At 32.4% G+C, this 12,099-nt stretch overlaps 1 protein-coding gene across 3 annotated transcripts in view; it reads right to left on the reverse strand.

The window, feature by feature from the left end:
* Positions 1-12,099, reverse strand: part of LOC118183408 (serine/threonine-protein kinase Genghis Khan-like) — a 210,078-nt gene that overhangs the window by 35,192 nt on the left and 162,787 nt on the right. For all 3 annotated transcript variants that reach the window (XM_035352925.2, XM_085824928.1, XM_035352926.2), the window contains one exon: positions 9,271-9,436. In XM_035352925.2, coding sequence (XP_035208816.1) covers positions 9,271-9,436 — 166 coding nt within the window. The remainder of the gene's footprint in view (positions 1-9,270; positions 9,437-12,099) is intronic.

The raw sequence follows: 12,099 nt of genomic DNA on the forward strand, positions 1-12,099 counted from the left end.
TTGCATAAATTTACAGAAACTGATTCTTGTTATCTTTAACTTAGTACACATATCTTTAAATATGCTGATATTTGTTCCTATAGTATCTTTTAACATTTGTTCTTTAGCAGACTGTTTTCTTACTAGCCCTAGATATACTTTACTTTAACAAATAATTCTATGCCAATAATTCAAAACAATAATAAAATAGTCACAGAAAAATATTCAGTATACAATTTTCTACGAACAAGAACACCAGATTTCATTGTACAGAAGTGCTTGTTTATCAATACTTTAGCAAAAGCAAAGAATTAAGATTTTTCAACAAGGAGCAATAAGATAATTCTGGATGTTCATTTTTTAATATCTGTCATTTATTATCTTTTATTTCAAGCAATAAAGTTCCTTAGAATTATAATTTAAATATTCATATATGTAGGAACAACTTAATTTTAACTGCAGCTTCAATGGTAAATATTCTAGTCCCTCGCCCTTAGCATAGCATATATATTTTGCACTATGAGATACAAAGAAGTATGATGTCACACAGCAACAACTATTTAAGCAAAAACGCTATTATGAGAAATGATCTCTTATTCATAAATTGCTTCTTGGCTCAGCTCCTGTATGGTTGCTGAATGTGTTTTAGAATGAATTATTTTCCATGCTGAAGATTCTATACACCTGTAACTGTCAGGCTTTTACAGAACCATGAAGCTGCACACAATACTGTATGGACTTAAATTCGCCAATTTTATTCTTCTCTATTTTAATTTTGTCTCAACTACGGCATCAGTACTTCTTTGTTATAGTGGTACCACAAAACAAAACTTCTGCCTTCAAAACTGATCCCCAAGATTGATTATTGATTGAAAATAATTAATTATACTTCAGCACGCAGCGTAACTATTCCAGTCAACACATGTTTCATGCATTTTTAATTCCTTCCCACATCATTTAAAGTATAAGAGTTCTACCCCTTAAAAATAAAATACAACATTTTTAGGAATGGCATTCAGGAATTCCAGAACTGATTTCCAACATGAAAGCCTGTCTTCTTCCTGCAACTTTCCAAATCTCCACTTCCAACTTTTAACTTCAAATCAATGAGGAAAACATCTTCAAATGCTTTCCTCACTGATATATAAGCGTACATTGTGAAAATTTTTGCATATTCTATTACTAGCGGAAGTACCCAATGTCAGTTAAGTTAGACTGAGAATAATGTATTGTAACCAATCCCTTAACATGAACTGTTAGACTAACTGTGACAACAAAGCTGCCCTCTGGTGAGTAGCCAGAGAAGTACTTCAAGTAAAAGTCAAGCGTTCCACTTGATAGGTTATACCAGACTATTGCCCTGTAATATTCTTAAAATTAAATGTAATGTCCATGTATAACTTAATAAATACTTGTTACACTATACAGGACTTTTCTATGACCCTATCTAAAACGACCCCCACACAATGTGATGCCCAACGTTAATGTTTAGCTTTAAGAATTTTCCTTGGCTTTTACTCACTTTCTTTTTCAGAAACAGTACTTGCTAACTCCTAAAACTTTAGGAAAAGAGATACCTCGCCCGTCAGGTATGAATTTTTTTGTGTGTGCAACTCTGATGGCCTATCAGCAACAAATAGTTGTTGTTAATGATATAATTTGTTTTGCATTTAAACACTAATGTTCTATAATGTGTTAACCCTTAATGTTGAAAACATGAAAATACTTAAATATGAAAACGTAAAACTACTTTACTGTGTTCTTAAAGTATATATGTATATCTTTTATGAATATTGTATCATTTTGAAGTGATTAAGAAATTCTTTCATTTTGTTTACACATAACGAGTGCTTAAGAACTGCATAATCATAATATTCAGTTTTGTTTCGAAATGGTAAATGTGGTAAAACATAAAAAGGTGTAATATCAAAGCGAGGCATTTTAAGAATAAAATTCTGTATTAGAAATTGTTATTATAATATGCTGAATATATTCAATCTTATAAACGTAGTTTCTATTTGAGCTTAACTTGACCAATCAGTGACATGTTTATTACCCTGTTGCCTCCTTAACCCTTTTATTTGTTGATATTTTTTTCTTCCATTTCCCCTTACATTGCTGAAAGTTGTTTATATTTGATGATTTAACCAAGCGAAGCAGCACAAGAAAATAACATTTTGGAAAAATGTTATTTTTTTATACTGATTGACATAGGTTTCAGATGTGCGTAATTCTTTCAGTTTCATAAGTGTATTGCTAGCCATGAATGTTTTATTTTGTCCTTTGAGAATAGAAATAATTACCAGAAAAGGATTTTATTGATGTTATTTAAACTGTGCCATTTCTAAGCCCAATGTTTTCTTTTAAGCAACAGAGTGTGTTTTATATATATTTTGGCACTGTGTTTCTTTTGATAGAACTAACTTTAGTATAGTGCTATTCTATAGTAAAATTACTACAAATATTTTCTGGGTAAGGTGACCTCATTACAACCTTCTAGACAGTGCCACAATAAGGTGTTTTTTTCATCAAAGAATTCATTTTAAGTGAAACACGTCATCATGTCATTTTTTGCTAAAGGACATAAACAAGATATGTGTGTTTTAGCAAACGAACTTGGTGTGAATGTTACGGAACAAATAACGGTAGTTGATATTAAGGATGCCATTTTAACGAGCAAGGGATATAATGAAGAGTTTACTAAAGATATATTTTTTAGCATTATTGCGGAACAAAAAGAAATAGAGGAACGTGAATTAAACGAAAGAAAACAGCATGAGGAACACGAATATAACGAAAGGGAAGAGATAGAAGAACACAAGCACGAGCTTGAGAAATTGAAAATACAAGTAGCTAGTTCAGGTGCTAGTCATGATTCTGTACCTGCTTTGAAACTCACTGACATGGATAAGTTACAATAACAAACTTTAATTCCTCATTTTAATCCAAAAAGTGATGACATGAGCCCTTTTCTCACTTTATTTGAAAGACAATTAACAATTTTGAACATACCTCAAGGGAAATGGGTAGTGTATCTCTTAGGTTTGTTACCTAATGATGTTGCAAAACTGATTGCAAAGGAATCTGCTGGTGATGCACAAGATTATGACAACATTAAATAAATTCTCTTAAAGCATTTTAAATAGAGTGCTGAAAAGTTTTGACAGTTATTTTTGCAACATCGCAAAAGTCCTGGTACTTGGCCAGACTTCTACTTCGATTTGAGAAATTTCTTTGATGGCTGGATTGGCGAATTAAACGTCAATACTTTTGAGAAGTTAAAGGTTTTGATGATATCAGACCAAATTAAAAGAAGGTCCCCTTCTGAGTATAGAGAACATTTTGTGGATCATTGTCCGAGTGGACTGATCCGCTTCAACTGGCTGATAAATTAGATTTATATCAAGAAGCTAAAAACATCAGGAGTAGAAACGTCAGTAATAAACACTCCAAAGCCGTCCAATGTATTGGTCCTAAAAGTTATAAAACTAACCCTCAACTTCTTAAAAAATTTAGCGACAAGGAATTCTGGCATGAGAGAAGATCGACCAACTGTTAGTTGTTATGGTTGTGGAAAATCAGGCGTCATTAAGGCTAAGTGTCCAACCTGCTCTCCTCCTTTAAGTAAAGAATCAGCCGACTTCAAAGAAATAAACTCACTTGCAGTGTCTGTAGAGACACCTCACATGACTCTTTTAAGAGTAAAAATCAACGGATTTATGGGAATAGTCTGTGCTGATACTGGCGCTACTCACACTATAGCGGGAGAAACATTATATAATCTCTTGAAAGAACAAGGATCAGAATTCAAGAAAACTGCTATGAAGGTCACTCTTGCCAACGGTATTCAAAAGGACGAAGAGGTTCACATGACCCAGGTAGACATTCACATTGAAGGAAGATCATTCCGCATAACTTTATTTGCGCTTCCCTCAGCAAAGGGTAACAGGACACTTTTAGGATCGAATTTTCTTAGAAGTGATGGAATTGTTTTAGATCTACAAAATCATTGGTGGTTTTACCATGATAATCCGCAACAAAAGTTTAAGTTTATTGATGATGATTCTAAACCCAATGATCGAACCGAATGTACGCCGGAAGTTGACACTGTACTGTTAAGAGAATGTGAAGGACAACATCTATCAGCTCATCAAAGATCACAATTAAATGAACTATTGAGTCAATATTCAACTATCTTCCAACCAGGGGGAGAAGCAACACCTTTCATAGAACATCGAATTAAAACTGGAAACCATCTCCCAGTAGCTGTACCACCATACAGAATAAACCCTGCTAAGAAAGAAATCTTAAAGCAAGAAATTGACAAGCTCTTATCTGAAGGAGTAATTGAAGAATGCGAATCCCCTTAAGCATCCTCAGTTGTTTTAATATTGAAACCTAATGGAACAGTACGCTTCTGCATAGATTACCAGTAATTGAACGCGATTACAGTTCCAGATTCCTACCCACTTCCGAGAATGGATGACCTGTTACATGGAGCAAAACCTACTCCTTTCATGTCGGCCCTTGATCTTCGTGCAGGTTATCACCAAGTGAAGGTTCATACTGATGATCAAGACAAGACAGCATTTGTGTGTCCCTTCGGAACATATCGTTTCTTACAAATGCCCTTTGGTCTTCGGAATGCCCCAGCAACATTCCAGAAATTGATAGATCGTTTTTGCAATGGACTTAAGGACATCCTAACCCTCACCTATCTGGACGACATAATCCTGTTGTCAGAATCATTCGAGAAACACCTTTCCATTCTCAAAGCTGTTTTTGAAAGGCTTTTGCTCTTCAAACTGCACGCAAACAGGTAGAAGTGCCACTTCGCTTCTTCTCGTGTGAAATATTTGGGATTTTGGATCAACCAAAAAGGAATCGAAGTTGATCCAGAAAATGTTTTTTCTATCCAGAGAATTCCACCTCCCAAAAACATCAAGGAACTTCAATCCTTCCTTCAAATGTGTTCTTGGTTTAGACGATACATACAAAACTTCGCGGAAATATCACATCCTCTTAGTTATTTGACGAAGAAGAAAGTCCAATGGGAATGGGGTTTCAACCAGCAAAAAAGCATTTGAAACTCAAAAAAAAACTGCCTCATAACACCTCCTGTGTTGAAGCAAGCAAATGGAACTCAATCATATATTTTTCGAACAGATGCAAGCAATTATGCTCTTGGAGCCATTTTACTTCAAGGGGAAGGGTCTAAAGAGCACCCTATCAAATATGCCAGCCGTCTGCTTTCTCCGGCTGAGTGAAACTATTTGATGACTGAACGAGAAGCTCTCGCTGTAGTCTGGGCCTTGAAGAAATTTCGTGGTTACGTAGTGTATCTCTTAGGTTTGTTACCTAATGATGTTGCAAAACTGATAAAGGAATCTGCTGGTGATGCACAAGATCAGAAATAAGGATCAGAAGTAACTATAGCATCTGATCATCAACCTTTAAAATGGCTTTTGAACCTTAAGTCTCCAAACGGAAGACTTGCTAGATGGGCGCTTGAAATTTAGTCTTTCAACCTGAAAGTACAATACATTTCTGGAAAGTCGAACGTCATCGCTGACATGCTGTCCCATCCAAGCTCCGCACATGAAGTTTCACCTTGAGAGATTTCAAATATATCTGTAGTGGACATGCCCACAAGAAGTCCAAAAGACATGCGGGAATCTCAACTTAAAGATGAAAACTTAAAAAAGAGTGTAGAAAGTTTCACATCCACTCAGAAAACTGAAGAATGTGACAACTGGACTGAATGGGGATTCTTAATGAATTAAGGTGTTCTCTACCGATATGTCTCTGACTCTGATTCAAAAGAGGCCCAGTTAGTAATTCCAACTGCCGAGCATGAATCTATCACGCGAAAGCACCATGATGACCCTATGGCTGGACATTATGGAGAGAAAGGAACATTCCAAAGAATTGCCAGACACTATTATTGGACTGGTATGAAAAAGTAGATATCCGACTATGTGAAAAGCTGTCCTGAATGCAAACGCTACAAGGCTACCAACCAAAAGCCAGCTGGACTGTTAAGAACTCTTGTCTTGTCTATTCTCAACATTTTGAGATAATCTCTATTGATTTGTTTGGACCACTGCCAAAAACTGATACTGGAAAACAATGGATTTTCATTGTCGAAGACTGTGCTACGTGATGGATTGAATTATTTCCTCTTGCTCAAGCTACAGCACGCGACTGTGCTATAACCCTCATCGAAGAAGTATTCATGCGGCATGGTATACCTACCAGTTTACTTTCCTCAGTCAAATCCTGTAAAACGGAAAAATAGAGACTTAAAACCTCATCTTGCAATCCTAGTAGGAGATGCATATGACAACTGGCATTCGAAACTCCCAGTAATTCGCTTCGCTATGAATACAGCCGTCTGTGACACTACAAACCATACACCAGCATTACTAATGTTTGGAAAAGAGCTGAGGACTGTCGACGACTTTGTTCACGATTTCAAAGCTGTGGTTGAAAATAACTTTGTTCCTGAAATCACCCCTTATCTTAAACGATTCGCAACTATTACAAAGGACATACGAGAGCGTATCGAAATAAAGCAAGATCAACATAAAAAGCAATATGATAAGGGAAGGCGACAAGTGTTTTATTCACCAGATGATAAGGTATGGGTCAATTTATATCCCGTTAGCAATGCAAAAAACACAAAGACTTCAAAGTTCATACCAAAGAGTGACGGTCCATACTAGGTAATGACACAGAACTCATCTACTTCCTATGTCATTTCAAGCCTTCATAAACCCGCACAAACGTTAGGAACGTACCATATGTCTGCACTAACACCTTTTAAAGACTCGTCCACTTCTCCCATTCTTCCACTCAGGAAGAGACATACACCACCAAAAGTTACTTTGCATTTCCGAAATAATCAAGAACTTAAAAAAAAAAAAAAAAAAAAAAAAAAAAAAAAAAAAGACTAGAGGCAATGTTACAAGAGCTCCCAAATCCTCCAGTTCTGTCTCCTTGTCGGGATGTCGGCGGAGCCAGATGAGGAGTTTGTAACCAATCCCTTAACATAAACTATTAGACTAACTGTGAAAACAAGGCTGCCCGCGAGTAGCCAGAGAAGTACTTCAGTAAAAGCCAAGCGTTCCACTTGATAGGTTGTATCAGACTACTGCTCTGTAATATTCTTAAAGTTAAATGTAATGTCCATGTGTAACTTAAACCTGTTAATAAATACTTGTTACACTATACAGGACTCTTCTATGACTGTATCTAAAACGACCCCCCACACAGTATTATTTTACTCATGACTTTATTTGACAATTCGTATAATAGCACATTACACATCATAAGGAATATGATACATTATTGCAATGCATAAAAAATGCCAAAGAAACAAAGTAATACAGTCAAAAGTCTTTAATCCAGGCGTCCATAATCCAGAATGATCTATAATTCGGACCTCAAAGCTACAAACTTTCTGCACATGCGTAAACGCATAATGCGTCTACATATGTGCATATTACCTTTACGCAAGAGCATAATACATTTACGCATGCGCGTTTAATGTATAACAAACAGTATAAGCTAAGCTAAAATTATCGAATTATCTATTTCAGTTAATGCTGTAGATTGCGTTGTTCCTTAATCTTCTAATTGGATCCGGCTTATTATTTTTTGCAGACTGTTAGAGCAATTTTATAAAAGTAAGCTTGAACTTTCGATTATGTCAAAAGGAATTTCCGATTCTGGAACTGCCAAAGGATCTACAAAGTGAAAACATGTTTCGATGTCCATCAAACAAAAAGTGGAATTGCTGCAAAAAATGGAAAAAGGCATATCCTTTGTTTCTCTAAACAGTCTGAAATCTGTTTATCAATTTCACACTGCTCTGCTGGGGGGGGGGGTGTCACAGTACGCAATGAACTGGAAGTTGATCTCTCAGCACTATCCTTATCTTCAGTGCTGATGTTTTTATTTTATTTGGCTTATAATTCCTTACTAAATGTAATATTTCATCTCTATGTACTCCGTCTTTGATATGATTTAAATCAAATTCCTCGTCATTATAAATATCACGAATACACATCACATAGTTTTCTGACTGCAATTTTCTAATTTCGACTATGCGTAATGTATGCTTTGTCGAATTTAGAAATACGCATGCGCGCATTGAAAGGAATGTTTAATTAAGTAAAAAAATAAATATCAAGCTTTTTTTGTAAATTTTGATACCCTTTAGATTATAATTGGTCTTCATTTCATAAATTACAGTTTCATATTTTTAATTTTATAATTTCTGCATGCCATCTTACCAGATTTAAATTGATGATCTATAAGCCGGAAAAACTGATAATTTGGAATCGCCGAAGTCCCAATTAAAAACGTTTGACTGTATTGAATACATATACCACAACTGACTATGTAATCATAGAATGATATGGTATATATACCCATATGACATATGGAACTGCCATTTGGATCAGCAAAAATAAGAATAAATACATCATTATTTTAAGCAAAAAATATGATTCATGGTCATACATTTTTCAGTCTGATGCAATATGAAACTCATATAAAAATTTTGATAAAAAAATAACTAATTCTCTCTCATTATATTAGCACTGTCACCAATCAGAAAAATTAGGGCTAAAATTAGCATTTTAAGCGTTTTTAATTAATATCTCTGATTTTAGCCTTTTCTGGGGGGAGGGGGGAGTGGACATCAACATTTTCCAGAAAAAACTTGTAGAAAAGATAGCTGTAGTAGTGACAATAGCTGTAGTAGTGACTGAGTTGTTAGCAAACAAACACAGACTTTCTTCTTTATATATAGAGATGGGATAAAATGGCAGCTATGCATGGCTTTACATCATTTTCAGCTGTACATAGCACAATTTATTCACTGCGCTGCAAAGGATTTCACAAATTAAGACCCTTAGAAACAGAACTATTTCAGTCAAAGCTAACTTGTCTTTCATCATAAAAAAATCACTATTTAATTTGTTTAATTATTAATTAATTGCTACTAATTTATTAACAACAATCAACATTTTACATATAAAAGAAACTGCTGGTGCTTTTTTTACCTAGAATGAAAACTATAATGATTTACAGAAAATAAATTGTAATTAAAACAGTCAAACTCAAGTAACAATTCCCAAAATATTAAATAAAAATTTTAAATATGAAAATTATAATTTTACTTATGTACAGAAAAAGTTAAGTGCATCAATTTAGAAATTCTACTAGTTACGAATAATTAGTTTTTGATAAATAATGACTGTAGATAAATTATAACACACTTACAAATCGGAGGACTATCATCCAATACTGAATATAAATGAAATGCTGATGGCAAACCAACACAGAGTCTATTCCCAATGACATCTAGAGTATGAGCTGGAACTGGTAGACAAATTTCCTTCCTCCTATGATGTCGGCCTTTTGTTCGATTTACTTCATATACTAAAACCTGAAAATCATAGAGAGAGAACAAGGAATGATTTTCAGAGGAATAAAAAATAATTATATTACACTGCATATTAAAAAATTATTTACAAAACCATATTCTCGGGTGTATTTTCAGAGTAAGAATTCATAATTTTTAGTTTAATCTAGAATATTTTTTTTTTTTTTGTATTCTTTAAATAATGAAATAAACTCTTTAAAAATTTTGTAAACACTTATATAAAACCAACAAAAGTGCAAACAAGAACTTTCAATATCTTTCACAAAACAATATACATTCCAAGCTTACAAATAATACTTTAGAATCATGACAAGCAAGCAAGCAATATGAAAACAGAACGCATTTTGCACACACCAATAATTTGCTCATTAAAAAAAAAAAAAAAAAAAAAAAGAAGAAGAAGAAGAAGAAGGATTTAAAGTTTAAAGCATCTTGTTATGAAATTTTCATCAGAATTTTAACAGAAGTAAAGAAAAAGCTAATAAATATTTTCATTAAAGCTTCAGCCAGATAATAATTCTAAGTTTATTACAATGAATTTAAGTTATATACTATTTAAATTTAAAAAAAAATAAATAATTATACAGTTAGATGCCATAGATTTCACATTAAATTACACAAATATACAGATTACATGTTGTAGCTAAATAAAAATAACACAGTATTATAATACAAAAAATTCATTTAGCTTCAAACTAAAAAAAAAATTGTACATAAATCTCATCTTCTAAAAAGACCCATCCTTAATTTTTAAGCACAAAAGGCTAAAATTTATTAAAACAGAATTCCTTTTCCCTACACTTACTGAAAAATAAAATAGGATTAATATAATGCAAGGATCAGTAACATTTAAGACAACAAAATAATGCTGTCCTCAAATCCTCAACTAATATACTTCTACAATCATTTTCCTCAAAATTATATCTTATAAAATTTCTATTTAAAATAAACTTTACTTTAATAATATTCAATGTTTTTATAAGCCTTACACATGAGAAATATATGTTTTGTTATATCTATAAAAAATTAAAAATAAAATTTCAGAATATAAAGCAATACTTAATGCACTGAACATTCAAACGTATGTACTTGATGTAAATATATGTTTCAGCAAATGAATGATCTACTTAAAATATTTAGTATGAAGGGTTTATTCATGATATTCTATATTATCAAGTTATAATATTTTCATTTTTTAAAAATTCTGTAACAAATGATGGAAAAATGTATAATAAAATAATTAATTACAAAAGTTTAAAAAAATTAAACACAGGTTCTTTAGCATCTTACCTTTTTTGTCTTTTTTCCTAGCTGCATAAAATGATTTAAAATAGATAGACTACTCTTACTCATTGCAATTCTTAAAAAAAAAAACATGTCCACAAAATTTTTTGCCAACATGGAAAGAATGGAACACATTTTCTCCTACCATAATCATTATATAATACATTACCCTTTATTAAATGACTAATGTCAATAAAAACACAATAAAATGAGAAAAACTTCTTCAATAAGCAATTAACATTATTTACTCATTTTCTCAATTATTAAAGAATTATTATCTCATTTCATCAATTATTAAAGAAAAGGGATGTAAAACTTTCTATTCAAAATAATAATTAATAAAATTTCATGCAAAGTATAAAAAAACTCTTAGCCAAAACGATATAGTTGAATAATAAATGTTATAGTGATGATCAAACTAGGATAATATGATCATACACAGCAAATTCAGTAAATAGCTAGCAATAGTAAATAAGTACAGCTTACAGAAGAATACTACCAAAGTATTATAAGCAACATTACTACAGAATATTTCAAAGGGGGAGGATGTGGGAGAGAGATTTAAAAAAAGATAAGAAAAGAAAGATAAGCACTTTTATATGACAAAGGATTTAATATCAATCTCCTTAAATCACAGAAAAGAATTTTCAATGAGCAAATTAAAAGTGTGACTTAAGAACTATCTAAAAACAAAGAACTAAAATCATTATAAAAAGAACTATCGAAAAGCAATAAAATTTCATTATCTACATTTGCTAAACTTTCATAAACCATCATTAAATTGAGAGTCTCTATGAAAATACATACATATAGAGAGATAAGTGTTATATAGAGATAGGGTATCAAATGTAGATTGATCCATTTTAAATTTTTAATGATCTACCTCTATTGTTCAATACTACACAAATTTTAAAATCATAAGCTTGCACCTTAATCGTTCCACTCAGCCCTATCTTAAAAAAAAAAAAAAAAAGAAAAAGAAAAAAGCACTTCTTCCACCCCACTCATCCACTTTTAAATTATTTGTACTGCTTGATTATAGCAGTATCAAGCAGTACAAATCATCCACATTAATGATTTTAGCAAAAAAATTACCCCCATAGAAATCCACGTGGGAATCTCTGCAGCAGATAAACAAAACCGAATACAAGAAAATGAAATGACATTTCGAGCTCTATTTTACAACTGCTGCTTCTCTCTGATATTTAATATGGATAATAAGGGATGAGAAAATGATAGAAATTCCTGAAAAATAGGTTTTTCAGGAATTTCTGGTTAATTACATAATGAAAATTCATGTTTCAATATGTTATAAAGTTAAATTACTAATTTCTATACACCACTACTTTTTATTTTCAAAATGATTCTCCAAAAATCTGATG

Source organism: Stegodyphus dumicola, chromosome 10 (genome assembly GCF_044657685.1).
Source record: "Stegodyphus dumicola isolate Sdum_Otavi_A_Nest chromosome 10, ASM4465768v1".
Lineage (NCBI taxonomy): Eukaryota > Metazoa > Arthropoda > Arachnida > Araneae > Eresidae > Stegodyphus > Stegodyphus dumicola.